Below are 24196 nucleotides of genomic sequence, written 5' to 3'. Positions count from 1 at the left end.
TTTAATGTGAGCTGAGAATATTTAATGAGGGCAGAGAATTCTGTGGCCGGGGAGAGCCCAGGTTCTGGGGAAGGCCCTGACTGGAAACAGGTTGGGAATGCCCTCCCTAAAAGTCTCATAAGTTCAGGCTCAGGTGCCGGTTTTCCATCCTTGCCCCCATAATACAGATACAACTGGTGTGATCACCAGGAAACCCAGACCTCCAACAGTGGTAGGGAGGCTCGGGACAGCACAGGTACGGTGACTGGCTCCAGGCCTCGGGCACAGACAGCACCCTATAAATGGCAGCTCTGTAAGTTACAGAACATGGTATTCATCCTTTGCACCCCAAACGTGGGGTCTTCTTCTCAAGTCCGGAAAGGTACAGATGAAACAAACTTGGGTAGCCAGCGCTACAAGACATTTTCTTTTCTTTCTTTTTTTTCTTTAAGATTTTTTTTTTTAATTTATTTGACAGAGACAGCAAAAGAGGGAACACAAGCAGGGGTGCAGCAGAGGGAAAAGCAGGCTCCCCACTGAGCAGGGAGCCCAATGCGGGGCTCAATCCCAGGACCCTGGGATCATGACCTGAGCCAAAGGCAGATGCTTAACGACTGAGCCACCCAGGTGCCCCAAGACATACTCTTTTTTTTTTTTTTTAAGATTTTATTTATTTATTTGACAGGCAGAGATCACAATTAGGCAGAGAGGCAGGCAGAGAGAGAGGAGGAAGCAGGCTCCCTGTTGAGCAGGGGGCCCAATGTGGGGCTCGATCCCAGGACCCTGGGATCATGACCTGAGCCAAAGGCAGAGGCTTTAACCCACTGAGCCACCCAGGCACCCCCCCCAAGACATATTCTTACAGGCTCTGAGAAAGGGGAAAAATAAGCTCAATAAAAGGTCCCCTCCAACACCCACCCCCTCGCCGATACCACTGGCCCGGCTGTGCTGGACGCTAGATTGGTTCCAGCCTCCTTCCCCTGGACTGTGACCGTGAACTCCACTCTGGGGCTAGAGGTTCCAAGGTTCACAGAGAGGGAGGCAAAGGGGAGTCTGGGGCCCACAGCCTTTCCCAGATGGGTCCTCCCTACAGGGGCAGGAATTCCCAGTCACCGAGCTGGTCAGCAAGAGGCAGAATGTGCACGCACCAGGATGCGAGCTCCGGGAACACAGGGACCGCCGTGCTTGGTTCTCTGCTGTAAGCCTGGTTCCACCACATCAAGAAACACAGGCAGCCCCTGGGGAGGGTCAGTCTCCCAGTCACTGCACTGTCAGTGCATTCCGGTAGTAAGCCCGGGAGCTGGGAGTGTCTTCCACTTGGAATCAGGAACTCAGAACGACCGAGTCCGTTGCTCCCATCACCCAGCTGGTCAGGGACAGAGGAAAATTGGAAATCTGGTTATCTGATGGAGGAGGGCAGGGCTCATGTGCATCTCGTAAGAACATCACAGGGCCCCTTCACCCAGCACAGCATCTGGCATAAACTTAATACAGATTTATTTATTTATTTTTTAATTTTTAAAAAAGATTTTATTTATTTATTTGACAGAGAGAGACAGTGAGAAAGGAACACAAGCAGGGGGAGTGGGAGAGGGAGAAGCAGGCTTCCCACCAAGCAGAGAGCCTGATGTGGGGTTTGATCACAAGACCCTGGGATCATGACCTGAGCCGAAGGCAGACGTTTAATGACTGAGCCACCCGGGTGCCCCCGGATTTATTTCCTTAAATAATGAATAAATGGCTCCACAGTCCAGTGCATCTCACAGTCACGAGGGTCCCTGCTATCCCAGGAAGTCTCCATGGCTGTCTGGGTGCATGGTGGATGCGGGCAGGAGGCCAGCTGTGCCCTCTCCCCAGCTAAAGGCCTCGTTCTGCACAGACACTCTCATCTTCATCCCCCCTCTGCTTTAGTTAGCACTTCGATCCCAGAGCCTTTCCATGGAAGATCGGTACACTCCACAGGACCTACTCTCCTCTTCCAATGACAGGACTGATGCGGAAGAGCGTGTCTCTACGGGGACACTTTCTGTAATAAGGGACCACACCCTGACCCACCCACCCAAACTGGCTTTTCCACTAAAAAACCTCCTTGGCTTTCTGTAGTTACTGAAGGCCAGAAGGGGGCTTCATACTTGTCTCCCTCGGGGACACTCTTCATAGGTCCGGCAGGCACCGTCTTTCTCAGGAGCCAAGGGAGACAGACTTTGAGCAAAGTGGCTGACAGAGAAGCCAGGAAACTGCTCTGAGGACAGATCCCTCTCAAGTGCTGTTTTACTTGGTGGAGCAGCATGGAGGGCACGATGATGACTCTGATGATGACTCCCCCGGCTTCTACAGAGGCCCAGCCACTCGAAAAGTCTCAACATCTTGACCCCCGAGACGGGCATAATAGACGTGGAACTGTGGCAAAGGTGGCGTGAGAGCTCAGCGTTCTGGAACGGTGCCCGGCGCCCACCAACACTGCACCTTGCTCTTTCGGTGCACTTCTGTCGACTCGGGGCCGACTGTGCAATTGCAGTCACAGGGACAATGACAGGTTAGTTTCTGGACAGGGTCTGATACAGGGGAGAGAGAAAGCCAGGGACGGAGCACGGAAACCCTCCAGCTAAAGGGAGGCAGTTGTGAAGCCCACAGCAGGGGGGGCAGCAGGGAGCGTCCCCTCCCTCTCTGCTGCCCTTGACCTGCAGCAGAGAGCTGGAGGTTAGGAAATGTCCTGGAGAAAAAGCCTCTGATCTCTGGGGCCAGCTGAGGAGACATGGCATGAAGGTGCACCTGGGACCTGGCCTGTGTGAGTTTCATCCTTCCTCAGATGCAAAGAAAGATCCTTACAGTGGCTGACAGCCCCAGGGAGACAGTGCGAGTAGCAGCAATGTCTACAGTCCCTGTCCCTGAAGAGGACTCATTCCACACAGATATGTGTCCCAGGCACCAAGCCTCAGAGACAGTGGAGCACACAACAGATCAGGCCCCGTCCACAAGCTGCTTTACAGTGCGTCCCTCCTCCCAGCACCTGTCTCCCTCCTCCCTTACAGCAGGCTGCTCTAGCCACGGCTGCATCTCCAGTCTGCACAGAGCAGGGCTCAAATACTGGCAGAATGAATGAATGAGCGAATGAAGGAAGGAATGACAGCACATTTCTGACTGGCTGAGTCAATTCCTGAGTCCTACTTTGGAACCCGAGACAAGAGGGGAGGTTGTGGGTGGTTGGTCTCTTCAGGAGGAAATCGTAAAAAGGGCCTCCCAGGTCAGAGGTGGCATGTGGCCAGCTGGGTCACACACCGGCTTCCTGTCAGGCTTCGAGGACTTCCCTGTCTCAGAACGGAGCCACTGGTACGATGATGTCACACAGTGGCTCTAGCAAATCCCGGGCTCCTTTGCGCTCTGGTTCATGAATTATTTCCCTGACTACTTAAGAGCAGGAGTGGCAGAGTGAGGCCCCTTGTCAGGGGCACGACTGGCGACTAGGGCCGCGGCTGAGCAAGGGCTTCCTGCACAGGGACGGCGTTCTCTTCTCTCCAGTAACAGAGGTCGCTGCTCTGCAGAATGCTCCCCGCCAGCTCACAGGGGGCGCTCGGGACCAGGCCTGATGGGGCTGTGGCTGCAGGGAGAGCAGGGAGCGAGAGTCCTCCTGGCCTGCAGGGCTAGAGCTGTGGACATCAGGGGTCCCGGCACCTCTGCTGGAGCAGGGGAAAGGAGGAGGAGAGGCCACGTTGGCCACATCTCTCCAGGTTAGAAGGGGAGCGGCTTCCAGCCACGAGACCTGGTCCTGAAGACCGAGGAGTTCACCCAGGTCAGCCAACACTGGCTCCGCAGGCTCCACAAAGAGAGCCAGGAGTCTCCTAGCAAACCTCGCCACCTGCTGGCCTGTCTTCCCGGGGGCGGCCACGGAAGGGAGCCATCCAGCTGTAGGACAAAGGCTGCTGTTGTGTGTGGTGGCTGAGAGCAAGGACTCGGGGAGATGCCCGTACCCTTGGGCAAGTCACCTAACCACCAACGGTCTATTTTATAAGATTGTTCTAAGGATCAAATGAGTAAAACCATGCAAAGAACTCAAAACCCTGCCTGGCATATAAACAACATTTTAGCCCTTCCCTGATCACTGGGGCCAGGATCTGCCCTCCACCCCCAAATTTTGATTACAGAAAAAAATAATGTAGTGAATTTGCAAGTAGTTTATTTTATTATTATTTTTTTAATTAAGTAGGCTCCACACCCAACACGGGGCTCAGACTCACGACTCTGAGATAACAGTTGCATGCTCTACCGACTTAACCAGCCCCTTATTTTAAATCTTGATAGTTTTCACTATTTTCTAATTTTCTACAAAGAAGAAATATCACTCTCCCACTGGGGAAAAAAAAAAAAAGTTTAAAATTCTCAGAGGATGCCACTGATGGGACCACAGAAGCCAGAACTAGCAGAATAACTGCCAAAGAAGGTTCCAGAACATGGTTCTGCCTTAGTCCAAGACTCTCTCAGTGTGACTCTGCTTTACAAATGCCCACAGTTTCCTAGAAGAGTTCCAGGAACCCCAACATGTCAGTGACAAAGAAGACACTCTTCCTGTCTAGACACTGACATGCCTGTAATTAAACAAAGACTCAGGATGCAAGGGAGAGGCAACAGACACTCTGTCTTAAGACAATCTTGAAAATCCAGGCAAACACATCTAACATAAAAATCACCTTGGGACACCTGGGGGGCTCAGTCAGTTAAGTGTCTGCCTTCGACTCAGGTCATGATCCCGGGGTCCTGGGATCAACCCCCATATCGTATCGGCTTCCTGCTCAGCAGGAAGCCTGCTTCTCTCCCTGCCTGCCACGCCCCCTGCTTCTGCTCTCTCTGACAAATAAATAAATAAAATCCTTTAAAAAAAAAAAAATCTCTGGGGCGCTTGGGTGGCTCAGTGGGTTAAAGCCTCTACCTTCGGCTCAGGTCATGATCCCAGGGTGCTTGGATTGAGCCCTACATCGGGCTCTCCGCTCAGCGGGAAGCCTGCTTCTCTTCCTCTCTCTCTCTCTGCCTGCCTCTCTGCCTACTTGTGATCTCTGTCAAATAAATAAAATCTTAAAAAAAAAATTCATCTCTAATCTCCCCACCCAAGGGTATAACGGGCTGGGTCTGAAAGTTTTAAAACAAATGGACGTTGCCCTGCTGGTAGGACTCTGAGTCACAATGACTAGGTGGCGGGTGCCCAGCAAAGTGCAGGCTGGGGGGACCAGCGGAGCAAATGCTCTGGAAAACTCAGCGGCGGCTCTCCCAGTGGGGAGGGGCCCAACGAGTAAGAACTCCAGAGCTCTGCCTCTTCACTTTGGCATCATCAGGAGAATGTGTAAATGCAATCCTGGATGTTACAGGCGACAAGGTATGATAAGACACATCCAGAGAGGGTCCAAGGTTAAAGTAAATGAAAAGAGAGACGCTCAGCTCCCAGCAGCCAAGCTGCAGGTAGGTGTGGAAGATCAGACACGGCACCTGACATCAATCTTGGTCCTTTTTCCTCTAAGATGTAGGCCAGACTATTCTCCTGAAAGTAAAGACACTTAGATCTTCTTAGAAGGGCCACTGGCTTGGGCTGGGCAGGTGCCCAGAGCCCTGCTGGTAATCCCTGGCTTGAAGGCTGCTTCTTTGGGAGATGCCTTCAGATCCTAAGCAACATGAGGACGGGGACTTGATCTGCTTTGTGCCCCACGGTTTCCCAGGCTCAGCGCATAGTAGGTACCATGTGTGTGGGATGAGTTATCTTCAGTGACAAGGGCTGTAGATATTTCGTTTGCCACCGCCTCCCCAGATATACAACTTCTGGTATACAGCAGAGTCAAATAAATGTTTTTTGAGTGACTTGCCAATGTCGGGGGTCAAGGGCTCCTAACACTCCCATTTTCAACTAACCCATGCATCTTAAGATTCCTCCCTTATTCTCCCCAAACACACACACACACACACACACACACACATACCCCAAAACCCCACCTGGATCCCAGAACCCCAGGCCCTGGACCAACAGGCCTGAGCACTAAACCTGCTATAAAGCAAATTACATTTCTGAGTTTCCGGCCCAGCCAGCTTTCTGACCGACACATCACCCCAAATCCTTTCCCTGAAAATAGCTCTAACTAAGCCTGCCAGCCTGCAGAGATGGGAACAGGAAATGGAAAGTCACCATGTCCTCACTCACTTCCCTGCAACATCAGAGCCCTGGGCCCAGATGTACTTGGTGTGACCCTCATGAGACAGGCCACTTTTTCCAGTGCACCCCATGCTGTGTGGCTGCCAGCGAAATGCCACTGATTAGGAGATGCACATCGATGTTGCTGCAGCTTTCTGGAGGAAATAATCGATGGCTGTCACATGAAATGCACATGTGGAATGTCAAAGCCATCCCGATTCTTGAAATGTAAGGCCAAGGCAGGGAGGAAATGCTAGTACTCCTCCTAGCCACCTTTCTTTTTAAAGGCTTTTTTTTTCAATTTTTAAATTTATTTTGTATTTTTTAAAAGATTTTATTTATTTATTTGCGAGAGAGCTAATAAGCAGAGGGAGTGACAGAGGGAGAAGCAGGCTCTTTGCTGAGCAGGGAGCCTGACATGGGACTCGACCTCAGGACCCCAAGATTATGACCTGAGCTGAAGGCAGACGCTTAACCAACTGAGCCACCTAGGCGCCCCCGCTACTAACCACCCTTACACGAATTACCTCCTGCAAGGGGGGCAGCTATATTTCTTTCCTTCCATAGGTTTAATCCTGTAAATAAATCTCAAGTTTTGTCTAAAGTACACCTAAAAAAAAGGACACCTGGGAAAATGGCCCCCTTTGCATCTGCTGGCTACAATCATTGCCCTAGAGGCATCTCAAGCATTCCCAGTTTGGGGGAGAGCTGTGTGCTTAACCTCCTCAGGCCTTCCTTTACTCCTGTCTACCAGGAGGGATTAAGACTGCTTTCAAGTTTCTAGATCTCCAACAGAGACCCCATCCCACCCCCTTGCCCTGCTGTCAAAGAAGCTGCTTCTAAGAAGCAGCAGTTGCTAAGTAATCAAAGCAGGGGGAGGGAGGGAAGGGATGCAGGGGTGACTGAGGGGAGTGAAGGTGTTTGACTGGGAGAGATAAGGGCCTCTCCTAGAATTTCCTGAGGTCCAGAGCATAAGCCCTAGACAGGCAATGGCTTCTATCTGTACCTTTGCTAAGAGATGAGGTTATTGATTTCTGGCTTAAGGAGTCTTAAAATCCACTGGGTCTGGGGAGCTCATGTCTCATCTGGGCATGGTGGACAGGACAGGCAGATAGGTGGGACACGAATGCACCCCTTGCTGGGAGCACAGAAGAAAAGCCACAAGCAGATACCCGTGAGGGGCCAGCAAAGGGGAGGGACACTGCTCCTCTTCTGGTGGTTTATTTAGGTGGAGAAGCGTAGTTCCAAAGGCTCCTACAAATTAAGCTCAATTTAAGAATAAAGGGATCTCATCGTCTGTTAGTTAAAGCCTTTGCAAAGCAATTTAGGACTACCCATCAAAATCTTAAATGCACACACTGCACCGTGGGGCATTTTTCTCACAGACACACTTACACCGGCAGAGTTATAGGGAAAAGGAGAGCTGCTGTCATACTGTTTATTTATAGTAGCGAAAAAAATGGACGGCAATCGAAATGTCCACAGACAGCAGTGTTTATGACACGGGGAACTCTGCAATCGATCAAGAGTAAGGTAAACCCTGCAGACCGACAGGAAAGACGCTCCCTGATGGACTACAAAGAACGCGTTTTTGGTACTAACCCCCTTCCGTAAGGACACGGCTCATTCTGGTTATTCACAGAAGCTGTGGTCTATCAAGGCCCTGGGGACACTGTACCAGCAAACACAGAACCACGTTCCTAGGGCACGTACAGCCTTAGGCTCCTCTGAGCCTCTATCACGTTTTCATCAATCGATCAATGCAGAACCTCTGTATTTCTGGTCAATATACTGCTGATTCAGTATCACCGAACCCACAGCCAGCAGCATGAGAACTCTCACCCGCACAAACCTTAACCGGCACATTGTTTTCTTTGTATGGCACATCACAGCCTTGTGCTCAGGAATGCTAGACAGCATGATGCTTGGGGGCCTATTTATTTATTTATTTATAAAAAGATTCACTTATTTATTTTACAGGGAAGGGGGGAAGGGAGAGCACGTGAGCACATGTGCTGGGGGGAGGGCAGACAAAGAGAGGAGAGGAGACTCCTCGCTGAGCATGGAGCCGAGGCGGGGCTTGATCCCACAACCCTGAGATCAGGACCTGAGCTGAAATGAGCTGAAATCGGACCCTCAGATGACTGAGTCAGCCAGGAGCTCCTTGAGGGCTGTTATTATTTTTTAAGTTTTTAAAGACTTATTCATTTATTTGACAGCCAGCACACAAGCAGGTATAGCAGCAAGCAAAGGGAGAGGGAGAAGTAGGTTCCCCCCTGAGCAGGGATCCCGCAAGCAGGACTCGATCCCAGGACGCTGGGGTCATGACCGGAGCCGAAGGCAGACGCTTAAATGACTGAGCCACCTAGGCGTCCCTTGAGGGCCAGTTTTAAACAGTAAAACCACCAACAAGCACAAAAACGAGGAAATGTGGCACTAAACAGAGAAAAGGACCCTCGTTTGTAGGTACGAGAGCTGAAAACAAGAAGCCAGAGCCTTGCGTTGTTCGACCTCAGCTGGGAATGTGCACAGGGTGTATGGGGTGACTGCCTGTGTCCGTGAGTGACCGCCCAAGTTCTGTGAATACAGATTTTTGAGGTTACAAATAAATGTTAGTGAATAGGAAAATTCGCAAGTACAGAATCTTTGAATCATGAGAACCATGTGCCTATACATGCACAGAACTTTTCTAAAAAATACACCAGCTCAGTTTTGGAAAAAGAGAGAAGAAACTACCACCAGAAGCTATCTTTGGCAAGTGGGATGGGCAACAGGTTTTTTACTTTATTCTTTGGATCTCTTTGCCCCAGTGAGTACACCATTTCTAGTTTTAAAAATCTACAGGAGAGGGGCACACCTGAGTGGCTCAGAAGGTTAAGCATCCGACTCTTGGTTTCAGCTTGGGTCATGATCTCAGGGTCATGGGATGCAGCCCCGTCTTGAGTTCTGAGCTCAGCATGTGAAGTCTGCTGGAGATTGTCTCTCCCTCTCCCTCTACTCGTATGTGCACGTGCTCTCTCTCTCTCTCAAATAAATAATAACATTAAAAAAAATAAAAATAAATAAAAATGTACAGTAGGAAAATAAGCCTTTCTCCGGGTACATGTAGCACAGCATGGCGGATTCACTCTGGGCTAAAGGACCCTGCCCCACGGGGGGACCAGTGTCTTACAGAAAGGCCATGTGAGCACTCTCTTGCTTGATGCCTCCCTCTCCTGGGGAGAAGGAGGATAGCTGAGATGAAGGGTAGCAGAGGATTCGGGTTAACCTACAAAAACCGGGAAGTCAGAACTTTACCCGAAGAAACAGATTTGTCACCCTTAGCTTTTCCTAGCAGCAGTCAGCAAGGGGCAGGATGGGGCTCACGGTCCAGAAGAGAAAGTATGATGGAACTGGGGTTACAGAGAGAGAGAGAAAAAAAAAGAAAAAGAAGGGACAAAGGGGGAATCTTATAACTTTTGTTTACTGGGCAGTTCATATGGGCATAATCTAGGATTAATTTTTCCTTCTTGTGAATAAAAATAGATTTATTTTCCCAATTATGAAAAAAGACAAGTAAGTCTGGGTCTGGAAGTATACACAGCAAACTGTGGCAACAGGACAGCAGGTTTGGGGGAAACAAATTTTTTTATACAAGTGCTACTTCTTTGGATTTTTTATAAAAATGTATTTCATACTTCTTTTAAATCATCATAATAATGTCTTATATTTAAGGCCATACTGTCCTAGCAAAAAGGTCACCCTGGTCATGCCTCTGGCCCTTCTCATTTTCTTTCCCACCCTCTCGCCTTTCTTAAATTTTTTCAGGGAGAGAGAGAGCACACATGCGAGGGGGAAGGGAGCAGAGGGAGAGAGAATCTTAAGCAGGTTCCATGCTTGGTGCAGGGCTCCATGCCCGTGGCAGGGCTCCATCCCATGACCCTAAGATCATGACCTGAGCAGAAATCAAGAATCAGCCACTTAAGCCACTGAGCCACTCAGGTGCCCCTCCCATCCTCTCTCCTACCTCAGGCTGCTCCATGCCCGGGACCAAGGACTCAACACCCAGTCATCTCTGAGCCAGGCAAAAGCAAAACTCTTTAGTTTCCTTAAAAAGTTCAACATTGAAGAGCCAATTCTAATCAGCAATTCCACTCTTGAGTTTACACCTAAAAGAACTGAAAACAGGTGTTCAAACAAAGCTGGTAGTGAGGGGTGCCTGGGTGGCTCGGTGGGTTAAAGCCTCTGCCTTCGGCTCAGGTCATGATCCCAGGGTCCTGGGATCGAGCCCCGCATCGGGCTCTCTGCTCTGTGGGGAGCCTGCTTCCTCCTCTCTCTCTCTGCCTGCCTCTCTGCCCACTTGTGATCTCTGTCTGTCAAATAAATAAATAAAATCTAAAAAAAAAAAAAAAAAAAGCTGGTAGTGAATGTCCACAGCAGCACTGGTCATAGCAGCCAAAAGGCAGAAACAACGCAAATGTCCATCAAGAGATGAAAGGATAAGCGTGGTATGTCCTACAACAGAATGTTATTCGGCCGCAACAAGGAATGAACACTGATATGTGCTACAACTTGGATGAACCCTGAAAAGTGAAAAAAAGGGAAAGAAACCAGACATAAAAGCTCACAGACTGCGACTCTTTCAGAGGAAGTATCCAGAAGAGGAATCCAGAGAGACAGAAAACAGAACGAGTGGTTGCCAGGGGCTGGGAGTGGGAAGGAGTGGGAAGCCGCCACTTGGTGGATCCAAGGGTGCCTTTCGGGGTGATGAAAATGTTCTTGAACTAAAGAGAGGGGACGGACAGTTGCACAACAGTGTGAATGTATTAAACAGCTCGAAGCGGTATGCTTTACGCTGGTTAAGATGGTAAATTTCACGCTGTGTTATGAATGTTACCGCAATTAAGAATAAACAAAACTCTGAGCTGCGTGACCCTCAGCAAGTTACTCAGCCTCTCTGAGTCTCTAGAATGAGCAGATGATGGCACAACCACGTAAGCTGGTTGGGAGATCGTTCAGTGCTTGGCCCAGGGCTGGGCACACAGAAAGTGACCGGTAAACAACAAAGCTCGTCGCCCCTGGGACAACAGTGAAGGCGTCCTGTCAAAGCCAACTCACCTGGAAGTTGTGGGGTCTCCAGGCTGTCAAATAATCCTTTTAATTAAGCAACTACAGCAACAGCAACAAAAAGACAGAGGGGGTGGGAAGCTGTAGAAGATGGAGAGAGTGGAGAGAGCGTCTCTACCCGATTTACACTTATAGCCAGACTATAATTAGAGTGGGGCGCTCTCCTGTACAGGAAATGCAGTTAACTCAGGCACAGGAAGACCGAGGGGCAGCTCTGCCACTTGTCCGCCATGAAACAACCTATAAGCTCTTGCTTTTTCCACCTCCTTCCATTGGCCTGTAGACATGGACCCCTTGACCGACCCGATCTATGAGGGCAGAGGGACTGTATGTAGGTGAGGAGGTTCCACCTGTGCCAAGGCCTTTATCTGGAAGCGGCTCTAAAACCCGAAGAACTGAAAGGCAGGGACAGGAACCGTAGCTCTTCTTCTCGAGAATAATTTGGTACTGAATTAGCAGAACTCAAAGCTTCCTGAGGCAAGGTGACCCCCCCTTGTGGCTGACAGCAGCCTGGGCAGCGGGGAGGGAGCAATGAATAGGATTTCAGGCTGTCATGGAAACTTTTCTTTCCGGAGGCCTCTGAGCATATGGCAGGTGTCCTACAAAATCCGTTCTTGCTGCCCCAGGCTGGCTGCTGCCCTCAGACATGGGGGGGGGGGGTGCTGGCTGGCGTCTGCCTCTCCGTCTGAAAGGCCCCCTTCCCTCCACCATGGCGGCAGCAGCACAAAGGAGTCTCCAGTGTGTGCCTCACGTCCCAGCTCCCCAGACAGACGCCGGGGGACAGCCTGCACGGCCCCGTGGAAATCTAAGTCCCCTGCCCCCATGGGGCCTCGATGCAGCCCACAGATCACAGACAGCAGCAGGCCAAAGGCCACGGCACAGACTCCTCCCGGGCCATCTGAAACGCGATGCCCGTTCTGCCCTAGGCTGAGGCTGGCGGGGATGCCTTGTAAGCCCAGGACGGAAGAGAGCGGCATGTTGATCCGGGACTTGGAAGGAACAGGCAGGCGGGATTCCCACCCCGCAAGGCTGCCCCCTCTGCAGAACACAGCCAATCCAGCTGGCCCAAGGGAAAGCAAATCACAAACAGGGACGGCTGTAAACTGCAAGCCACGAAAGGGACTGGTGACAAGTAACGGCAAGTGGATGGTGCCATGGTGGGAAACGAGTGTTTAAAACTCGAAAGCCATGCTTCCAGAACTGGGTGATCATGCCCAGAGGGGTTCATGGCAGTGGGCCAAGAGCAGACAAAGCCACAGGAGAAAACGGGTACCATTTTCTTGCAGCATCCGTGGGACTCAAGGACTGGGGAGTGGCTGATATAACAAAACAGGACGATTACATATCATGGAGGGGAATGTCAAATCTGACTGATTTCTATGGAGAAAACACTAGACATCAAGGAAGAGTCACGACCACAGATGGCCACCTTGGAGAAGCGCAGGACCCAGCACAAAAGGAACCCCTAGCTCCATTCACTCCTTTCCTCCACCAACACTTTTTTTTTTGGAGGTCTCGTGATGTACTCAGCTCCCTACCTTCCCTGAAGCTGTTTCTCAGGGGAGGTGGGTGTTAATGAAATGTACTTGATGCAAGGAAACGTGTATCAGAGCTATTTCACGAGAGCAGTGTGGGGAGGTTTCTCAGGGATGCAGGGCCCAGTGACATTTAACAAGGACCACACAGGCGGGCCGGGTTTGTGGTGGTGGGGAAGCTCTCCAGGCAGAAGAGACAGAGTGTGCTGTGTGCAAAGTTCTATGACAGCAGGGGGCTTGGCCGGAGATGCACGAGGTCAGACAGACAGGACCTGGACAGCTGATCCGTCTCCTCAGGCTGCTGGTAAACCAGGGCAGGATGGCGGGACAAAACCGTGTTTTAAGTGCATGACCCAAGCAGCATAGCCACGTGGTCATCTCCGCCAAGGCAGACAGACAGAGGTCAAAACCACACTGCATGTTTTGTGAGGCCTTGCTTGAAGATGCAAATCCTAGGCAGCCAGTGCCCAGGCCTGGTGACCACACAGTGGATCCCGCTGGGCCCCTGTCAAGCAGTCACATTTCTAAGAAGAGCGGTTGCTTGGGTTTCCTTTCCAGCCTATTCAGAGCCCCTATGCCAGGAAGCAGGGGACACAGACTTCAGAGAACAGGTCTGGCACCGTGCCGTTCTGGGCTCAAATCTTGGCTGCTATCTACTAAGCTAGATGACTCAAGGCAAGCTTCTTAATCTCTCTGTGCCTCGGTAGTATGGAGCGGAGGTGGGGGGCGGGGAACTACAAGTATCTGTTTTCCAAGGTCACTATGCGGATTCCTTAAGATCTGCTACGAAAATCCTCATGGCTTAGTCCAGGACATTACTGATGCTGAAGAAAATGTTGATTATTATGACTACAGATTGCACTCAGCAAGGGACAGACACAGAAGACATGCAAAGACCTCAGAAACGTGAAATGACTCGGGAGCACCTGGGCTCCAAGGAAGGGGACGGTGGAAAGCCGCGAGTGCACATACTTGCGAGCAGGAGGCAGGAGACCGCCACGGCATACAGCTGCTTGGAGGTGGTGATGTGATAGCGATCGAGGAAGTGGTCCAGCAGGTAGACGGCCAGGTGCCGGGCCGCGGGGCACAGCTGGCAGTGGCTGCTCAGTAGGGTCAAGATGTCGACAAAGAACCGGCGGCTCTTCAAGAGTGGGGAGTGGGCTCGGAAGGCGGGCAGCTTCAGCTCCTGCAGGACAGGCAGGATGGGGATGGGGTGGTCAGGGCTGCCTCCTGAGCGCCTTGGATGCCCGGGGAAAGCGAGACATGAGGGCCTGCCTGCTGGCTGGTTAGGGGGCAGCAATTCCCTCCATAACCCATCCGTTCTCCTTCAAGTCCCAGGATGGCAGCTACACACACCCCCCCCATTCTAGAAACCCCTGAACCGCCTCCCATCTGCCCTCAGTGAGCACAGGTTCATGATGTGCCAAGGAAATGATGACAGAGGCAGGTGACGGAGATAATAGGCCCCGAAGACAGTCATTCCCTGGGGAAAGGATGAGTATGTACAGGCCTGGGGCTCGGGGACCAGCACCCAGATTCTGGCTGTACTACTTCACCAAGTTGTGCCAGGTCAGTCACCGGCCTTCACCTTTGTCACCTCCTCCACAGCCGAGGAGCAGATGAAAAATGAACGGAAACACCCAGAACGCAGGACCCTCTTAGGGTCCCCGGGGCTTAATTCCCTCTGTGGGTGGGACTGTGAGAGATAACTTTTAAAAAAATATTTAATGTACAAAAAGCTGTTAAAATAATAGTACAAAGAACTCCTAAAATACCCTTCGGCCAGATTCCTTAGTTTTCATTTTACCTTTTTGCTCTCCGCGTGTACACACGCTTTTTTCCCACAAGTAAATTCCAAACATACTTCCCCCTCAGGAGGCAACTTTTACTTTGTAATGTGGACACTGCCGTGTTACCCGAACGTATTTCTCTAACACCAGAAAAGCCAACAAGAGAAATATCAAACCAACCAAGATTTTTAGGACAGGAAAAATTTCCTTATATACCTACCCTATTTGCAATTTAACCAAAGTAGGCCAGACACGATTTATTGAGGAAATGCTGTAGCTGTATCTTGTCAAGTCGAGAAACTAAAGAGAAACAAAATGGGAGGGAAAACGGGCAAGGAAGAGCTGGCAGGAAAGGAACCGTAGGAGCTCACGCACAGCCGGTTCCCTGGGGGTGAGATTAAAACAAACCGGAGCCCCTCACCTGTGTAATGCAGCTTGCCCAGCCTTGGGGCTCCATGTAGGGAGCAACAGTTCTGGGACAAGAGGTATCTGTTCGTTCATTTATTCATTCAAGAGATTTTTTTTTTAACTTTTTTTTTTTTTTAAAGATTTTATTTCTGAGAGAGAGAGAGGCAGAGGGAGAAGCAGGCTCCCCACTGAGAAGAGAGCCAGACTCGATCCCATGACTCAGGGATCATGACCTGAGCTAAAGGCAGATGCTTAGCTGACTGAGCTACCCAGGCACCCTTATCCAAGATATATTAATTCCTTCATCTGACTCAGTATCAAGTACCTTCTACATATCAGACATTATTCCAGGCACTGGGGATATAATCTAGAATAAGACAGACATGTACCTAAACATAAGATTAAAACTGGAAGACTCTTAGAAGAAAACAGAAGCAAATCTTTAGGACTTCGACAATAGTTTCTTTGATAGGGACACCAAAAGCAGAAGCAACAAAAGAAAAAAATAATCTAAATTGGACTTCAAAATTTAAAACTCTCATGCTTCAGAAGATAACATCAAGAAAGTGAAAAGACAACCCACTGAATAGGAGAAAATGTTTGGAAATCATGTATCAGTAAGAGCCTGTATCCAGAATATATAAAGAACTTTTACAACTCAACAATAAAAAGAGAACCCAATTTAAAAATGGGCTAAGGGCAGAATAGATATTTCTGCAAAGACGACACAGAAATGGTCAATAAGCCCATGAGAGGATGTGCAACACTTAGTCACTAGGGAAATGCAAATCAAAATCACCCTGAGGGGCACTTGGGTGGCTCAGTGGGTTAAAGCCTCTGCCTTCGGCTCAGGTCACGGTCTCAGGGTCCTGGGATTGAGCCCCCCATCGGGCTCTCTGCTCAGCCGGGAGCCTGCATCCCCCTCTCTCCCTGCCTGCCTCTCTGCCTACTTGTGATCTCTGTCAAATAAATAAATAAAATCTTTAAAAAACAAAAACAAAATCACCTTGAGATACCACCTCACATCCATCACAATGACTACTGTAAAAACAAAAATCAGAAAATAAACACGTGTTGGTGAGGATGTGAACAAACTAAAAACAAACGGCCACACAAAAACTTGCATAGGAATGCTTCTAGCAGCATTAGCCAACAGGAGCTAGGAAAACTAGAAGGACCCTAAGAAAGACTTACTTTTTTGTTGCCTCTACTCTTACTAGGACCTACCCCCCACCCAACACCTTACGGTACAGATAATGGCTGTCCTCCTTGTAAAGGTCAAGGAGTTAATGATTTCTTGAGTCTTTCAGCACAACAGATAACATCTAAAGAGTGATGAGGCTAGGTCATCATGAATGGTTTTCCAAGACCGATGAGTCACCGAGACCCCTGTCTCCAGGGCATAAGTGCCTTCTGGCGGACACCTAAACACTTCTCTTTGTTCCTGGATGCCTGAGAAGACACTGCACCAGACCACCATCCTCAATAAAAGCCCAGACCACAAGCAAAGACGAGACTCACTCTTCTTTCCTTTCTGAGTCTCCCAGACACTCTTTATCTGCTCTAGGTCTCCACCAAACTGCTCTCACTTCCTCTTGGCTCACGTCTGATACCTATCCTGTGAGAAGCTGAGGACCCACTTGGAGGGGGGGGGTGCTGTGGGACCCAGCCAGCCAGCAGTGGCAGTAGCCTCCAAATGGAAACAACCCGAATGTGCACCAGCTGATGAATGGGTACACAAAACACAGTATATCCACACCGTGCAATATTATTTGGCCACATGCAATATTATTTGGCCACAAGAAAGAACATGAACATGACTCTTAAAAACATGCTATGTAGAGAAAAGCCAGTCATAAAAGACCACATATTGTGGTCCTATTTATATGAAATACCCAGTACAGGCAAATCCATATAAACATGAAGTCCATCACTGGTTGCTGGGAGCTAGGGGGTGGGCAGAGGTTAATGGGGGGTGACTGCTAGTGGATATGGGGTTTCTCTTTGGGATCATGAAAATAGTCTGAAATTAGATAGTGTTGATGGCTGCACAACTCTGCATGCACAAAAGGCAACTGAATCGTATACTTGAAAAGGGTGAATTTTATGGCATATGAATTATATCTCAATACAGCTGTTGTAAAAAGAATAAGATGGACACATCACCCATTCTCACGAGGTTTATGGCCCAGTAAGCAAGAGCTAGAAATCAAATGATAAGGCAATTACACAAGTTCAAACTGTGACCAACACTACAAAGGAAAGCCAGGGGCAGTGACTGCCTCGCACACCTTTGAGGGAGCGAGGTCTTCCCAGTGAAGGGAAGCCTGACCTGAGCCTGCGCGCTGGGATCTCTTCTCCTCTGGCGCGTTCCCCCACAGAGCCCGGTAACCCTGGAGCTCTGCTCATGGAAGGTGCTCCCAGGTGAATAATTACTGCCTCTCCCTTATGTTTACACATAAAGAAACCGAGTTTGAAAAAGTCTGGAGACCCCAGGCTTTACTTAATCTGCAACAGATCTGAGACCACAAGACTTTCAACATATCTTTTTTCTCAACCCTTCATTTTAAGTAATCTCCATGCCCAATGTGGGACTTGAACTCACAACCCGGACATCAAGAGTTGAAAGCCCCACCACCCCAACCAGCCAGGCTCCCCCATCTTTCTGTTTGTTTAAATAATGGAGATGCCCTTTTATCATCAGTTTAACTTCTTTAAAGGAAAGACTTGACTTGTGTATTATTCATCTTCACTGATGAATTTATGAGGCCAACCTGGGATTTCAAACCCCCCTGAGGGCAGGGTTTGGGTCTGCTTTGGCTCCTCACTGTTCTGTCACCACTCTGAGGTGACTGGGGAACACTGTCAGGTGCCCAATACCCAGCTGTGGAAGGAATGAAGGCAGGGAGGGGGAGAGCTAGGGAGGAACGAGGGACTGAATTATGGTGAGCAGCAAATGCCCCGAGCCTCTCGGTACAAAGGAGCAGTCAGTGGTGACTTCAAGGAGGAGAGATGTATCCAGCCAAGATTTGGAAGGATGTCTAGGGACTGACCTGCTGAAGACGCAGGAAAAACAGCACTTGCAAAGCTACACCGGTGTTCTGCCCAGGGAATCCACCGAAGCACTTGGAACAGAGAAACAGGTGGGGTGTGCCTGGACAGAGCAGGCGGGGATGGTGGGCACAGTCCATCTTGTGTGCCCTGCTAAAATATCTAGCCTGTCCTGAGGGCACCAGAGAGCCATGGGAGGGCTCTGAGCAGGGCATCAAGACCAGCAGGATGACTATGTGTGAGGACCCGGGCCCTTCCAGGACCACAGCCACGCAGCTGGGAGCAGCAGCCAATGGGGGACCACAACTCCAACAGCAGTCTCCCTCTCCACCCTCCAGCAGCCCCTACAAGCTTGCAGGCTCTGTGGGTATTTCCTCTCGGCCAAGAGCTCGGAGGCTCCTGACAAGAAGCAACCACACTCACAGATCCTTGGTTACAGAACATCAGACAACTGACCTTCGGCCCAGGCTGCACAGCCCTCATCACGGCAGGTCAAAGTCCCAACACACAACAAGGAAGACATGCAAAGTCCTGACTTCCCTCCCCGCTCAACTCAGCCAAACTTAACAGCTTCTGGACTTTTCTCTTGGATGAATTGGGAGTGGAGAGCTCAGAGCAACACACTGTAGGTCTTCCCTCTGTATACTTTCTGGGGAAGGGTCCAGTGGCTTGAGCAGATTCTCAAAGGAAGCCATTTGTACATAAAAGAAAAAAAAAGAAAAAAGAAAGAGAAAGTTATGGACTTATGGACCTTTGGAACAGGCAACAATACACATCAAGGAGTTAGCAGATGGCTGGCACCAAAAGTGGGCAGGATTCTGAAACCTACAACAGCTGCCCTGGGAAGCTCTTCAACCCATTTCTGCTCCTTCCTCACGTCCTCGTTTAAATGTCCTTTCCTGGGGCACCTGGGTGGCTCACTCGGTTAAGCACCTGCCTTCGGTTCAGGTCATGATCGTGGGTCCTGGGATCCAATCCCGCTGGGGCTCTCTGCTCAACGGGGACCTGCTCCTCCCTCTCCCTCTGCCTGCCACCCCTCTACCGGCTTGTGTGCTTTCTTCCTGACATGCAACAAAATCTTAAATAAATAAATAAATAAATGTCCTTTCCTAAGAGACGTTTTCTCTGGCCTCTGACCATTCCAAATCAGGTCCCCCTGGTTCTCAGAGCATGCTATTCTTCATGGCCAAATTTTACTTATTTACGTGTCCTCCTGCTAAGGTTCTTGCTCCCCAGGATGGGGGCCAGGTCCGTCTGGCCCATACCACGGTCTCAGAGTCCAGTGTGTGCCTGGCACCGAGGCAGCTGGTCCAGAACTACGGGCACGAGTAAAAAGAACAGTTAGGAAAAGGCAGGAGGAAACTTAAATGCACGTTACTATGGGAAAGAAGACGATCTGAAAAGGCTACATATTAATAGGATTCCAACTATATGACATTCTGGAAAAGACAAAACTACGGAGAGGGTAAAAAGAGCAGTGGCTGCTGGGGGCTGGGTGGGGGGGGTGGTGACAGACAGAAGAGGCCAAGCACAGAGGATTTTCAGGGCAACGAAATGACTCTGTATCCTATTATGATGGCAGACACATGTCATCATACATTTGTTCAAACCCACACGACGTGCACCGCCAAGACAGAACCCTGAAGCAGACTGAAAACGTTAAGTGACGACACTGGGTCACTGAGGCCCAGCGACTGGAACAAAGGTACTAGGTACTGCCTCGTGGGGCATGTGGAAGTGGGGGAGGCTGTGCCTGTGGGGGGCCGTGCGGTACGGAATCCCTCTGTACTCTCTGCTCAGTACCGCTGCGAACCTCACACCGCTCCAAAAAATAGTCTTAAAAAAACAAGAACAAGAATGAATCAGTTACGTACCTCCCTGCACCCAGTCCACTCCTGTCCCCACACAATGGGGAGCATCCCGGCACAGACTGTGAAGTGGGGCAGCTTGGGGCCTCCCAACCCCACTACTGATTAACCTGGTGAGTTCTGAGCCCCAGTACCATCATCAGAAAAAATGGGGGTCACACTGCCACAACTGTAAAGGACATGGCACTTAAGGGCAATCAGCAAGCTTTAGTGGCCCTTTCCTCGAGCTGGGCAATCAAACTTCAGATAAACTGAGCTTATCTGCCTCTGTGAAAAGCTCTTTGGACTCTCAGAGGAACCTGCTCCTGCAAGTGGAATGAAGCTTCCTACCTGAGGGTTTACAGGGGGACCGGGGGGGCCGAAGGGCCTCCGCGGGAAAGGAAACCAACCCCCCACCCCAGGTCTTCCAGAAAACTCCGAGCCAAATGCAATCAGGGGCTCTGAGCCTGGGCTTCTGCTGCAGAGAGGGGTGATGCCTTGGCAAACAAACACAGTGTGGGACGCCAGCGTGCCTCCCTGGTTTAGTTGGAGGGCGCAGCTGATTCCCTCCCTAACCCAATTAGGGGGGGAAAGGCCTTCATTGCAAGGGCTTTGCTTTAAAGATCCGCATTCCTCCCCAAGCACTTTTGACCTAAGGCAGCTTAAGGCCCTGGCCGCCAGCAGCCAGGGTGCACGAAGCCAGCCCCTCCTACAGAGGGGCCTGGATTCCAGAAACAAAAGAGCAGCCTGCGAGGGGCGGCCTGTAAAGCCCTCCCGGATTAGGCAGGCACTTGGCAGGCGCTCAGCAGCCAGTGTGGGCGGAAAGGGGCAGGAACCCGGCCAGGCAGAATGACCTTCCTCTCGCAGCGCAGGGGCAACATATCTGTGGCCAGCAGGAAGTGGGGGGGGGGGGGCGCACCGATGAAGGAGGGCACCAGGACAGGCAGAGGCTTCCAGAAACTCCCCCTCCCAAGCCACTGGCGCTTCATCACCTGAGCCCGACAGGAGAGCACAAATTCCTCCCTATACCCAGAGAGGAGCAGGACGGGACACAGGGACAGGGGACTGTGAAGAGCTCAGGTGCGGGAGGTGGAATCCATCTTTAAAAAAAACCACTTCTGTTACCAAAGCAGTTTATTTTGGTTTTTCAAAAGAGTACTAATGAAAAAAAAAATAACAGTAACAAAGGACACAAAAAAACTTAGACAACAAAATGTTCACAGCAGTATCTTGGAGGGCTCAGATCTTGTGTGATTTTTAGTTTCATGCTCTCAACACTGGATTCTTAAAAAACACTTGAAGTAAAACAGACAAACAAACTCAGAGAATAGTTTGGTGGTTGCCACAGGCAAGGGGGTATGAGATGGGCAAAATGGGTGAAGATGGTCAAAAGATACAAACTTACAAGTACAAAGTAAATAAATCCTGGGGATGTAATGTGCAGTATGGTGACTAGAGTTAGTAATACTAACTCCTACGTCTGAAAGTTGCTGAGAGAGTCAATCTCAAAAGTTCTCATTACAAGATAAAAATGTAACTATGTGAAGTGATGAACACTATACTTATTGTAGTGATTATTCCCCAATATATACAAATATCCGGTCCTTATGTCGTACACTTGAAATTACTATAATGTAATGTCAATAAAAAAGATGATTTCGAGGATGAAAAGTATAGCATGGGGAATATAGTCAATACACTGTAATAATGTTATATGGTGATAGACGGTAACTATACTTATGACGGTGAGCATAGCTTAATGCATAGAACTATCCAATGACTGTGTTGTACAAGCTGGAACTAACAGAACGCTGTATGTCCACCAAACTTTAAAAACAAATTTAAAAATAACTTCCAAAAAAACGACTGAAATTAAAAAAAAAAAAAACTACTGAATGTGTAACCAGTTTGAATTTCAATGACTGTGTTTCCAATTTGAAAAGAAAAAGAGGCAGGGACTAGATACCCACTGTACTAAGGCCCCACTCAAAATGTATCCCTGAGGATTCCCTGGCAATCCCACATCATAACTCTGAGAAAATCAGCCCTTTCATAAGACGATGCCCCACGCCAGCACAGTGCTAACTAGCCCACTTCGTCCACGCAAGATGCAAGATCCCACCCAAGTCTAACCCGGAAGCATGATCTTTCGTTTTCTTTCCTCTTTACTAGTTATAAATTATATATTCGCTGACAAATTTCCAAAAGTAGAAAAAAGTAACCAATATCACTTCTGATCCCTCATGCACAGAGAAGTCCTGTTAAGTTTTACACGGATTCTTCAGATGTTTTCTCCGTGCAAACGTCCACAAAAGGGGATCATAATCTACAAGGGTATCCCAATCTCCCTTCAAGACAGCCCCGGAAACCATGTTTTCAGCGGCTGCCGAGCGTTTTATCACTGTAAGGTTGTGTCTTGACTTCACCAGAACCCCCTTCTGGACGTTTGGGCCATTTCTCCTCCTTGCGGTGTCTGAGCTGGTCACTTACCAGACAGGTCTTCCCCGACCTCCCTCCCATGCCACAGCAGCCTGTCTTCCCCACACTGCGCAGTGGCTGTCAAGCAAGGGGTTTGCTTGCTTATTAACTGTCCTCTTCCCTCCATCCTGCAGAACGTGACCTCTGGGAGAGAGAGGGAGTCACTTTTCCCTCCATGTCTTGGCTGTGCCCCTGATACTTGGCACACAGCAAGGGCTAATGAGTGTCTGCTGAATCAGTGAATGAATGTTTGAATGAATGAATGGACACAGAGTGTTTCGTGATGAACACAGGAGTGACCTCAGCCAACACCAGCTGGGGGAATGCTTTTTCTGCCTGTGGCCATCCCTGCCTTGCCACAGTTTCCCTTATACAGTCCTGCATCCTTCACTGGAGTAACCAATGAGGGAGAGGCGGGGACTGCTGTGACACAGGACACCTCTGTGACTAGGGGCACCATTCTGGGGGAAAGGAAGCTGGTACATGTCCAGAAAAGGCTGAGTCCTTTAATAAGCACTCTGCTTGCTGATGAAGAGCTCTGTCTGCAGGTTGCAAAGCAGAAGGAGGATTATCTGAGAGGGACAGTGCCCCGAGAAAGGCCACGGACAAGTGAATCACAAGGCCTACAAAGCCCAAACTGGGATGCACACAGAGGGAGCAGGGCTGCCTGGACAGGCTTCCGAAGATTCCAGGCATAGATCTCGCTGCCATTGCTCTTCCCTCCCCCCAGAGGCACTGACCTTGGCAGAGGTGGCAAACATTCTACACCTGGGCTAAGCTCAAATGTGCCTGGGAGAACGGGTGAGGCCAGGCTGATGTGTAAACAGGCCCCGAGCCCATAGCCAGGACAGCCGGGCAGGGACCCTGGCCTGTCATTGCTGCAGGACGGATGGGGGAGAAAAGTCAGCCTGTGTTCTTCACACACAGGCTCTGGCGGCATTTTGAGGCTAACCTCAGAGAAGTTTGAAGGTCACATGCGCTATAAACGTTCAGCCAGTCACCCCTGGTTTCTCCTATTAAGGGAGGAAGGGAAGTCTTCATTTTAACCCTTGGTGTCTTGCACTGAGTTGTTTCAAAATGCCTTATGGTTTTACTTCTCATTCTTAACCTACTCTTCCTTTGGATCTCAGCTCAAAAGTCACCTCTGAAAACTACATCCTAGTCATGCCCCTGTCAGATATTCCCCAAGCATCTAGAACTTTTCCCCATCCATCCATCCATCCATCCATCCACTTTTAGTGTCTTTCGTTACTCCTCGACTGTAATTACCATGAGGAAAGGGATGGTTCCATCTTGTTCAGCTCTGTGACCCCAATACTTGACATAAAAAAGACACTTAATAATTAACAAAACATTTAAATTTGGGCAAAGGCACATTTTTGAAATGAAAAGGTAAGTAAAAATTATTTGTTCCTGATCTTAGCTTGAAAGAAACAATCATAATGTGCAATTTCAAATACTCAGGAAGACCAGAGAGGTGGTTTAAGAACCTGGGGATGCTGAATTCTAGGAGAAAGCAAGCTCTGTCCTTGCCTTGGGGTGGTGTGTGCCTCAGTATACCCAACAGCAGCAGAGGGTGAACACAGAGGAAGCAGGTAGTGCTTTACAAGGGACTGGGAACTTCAAGAATGGTAAATTATACACTCTGCACTCAGTCATTTCCAAGGCAATGTTTCCTAATGTGTGTTCATCACATCCCAGACCCAGGGTTCACTCCCTGAAGAACAGAGATCTGTGGGCCACTCTTTATACTGCATACTACTTTGTTCCTTCCTAAAAGGGATCTTATTACCTCACTAGAAGCCCTGAAACACTTGTTTGGGAAAAAACTTG

General features: G+C 49.6%; 1 protein-coding gene across 1 annotated transcript in view; it reads right to left on the bottom strand.

Moving 5' to 3' along the window:
• CCNJL (cyclin J like) overlaps window positions 1-24196 on the bottom strand; it is a gene marked incomplete at its 5' end in the record, with an annotated part of 55738 nt that overhangs the window by 14216 nt on the left and 17326 nt on the right. The window contains 1 exon segment of the mRNA XM_080805065.1: window positions 13762-13975. Within this exon segment, the coding sequence (XP_080661191.1) occupies window positions 13762-13975 (214 nt within the window).

Source organism: Martes martes (genome assembly GCF_963455335.1).
Source record: "Martes martes genome assembly, chromosome: 5".
Taxonomy (NCBI): domain Eukaryota; kingdom Metazoa; phylum Chordata; class Mammalia; order Carnivora; family Mustelidae; genus Martes; species Martes martes.
Note: the sequence above shows the minus strand (reverse complement) of the source record. Positions and strands in the feature narration are given on the sequence as shown.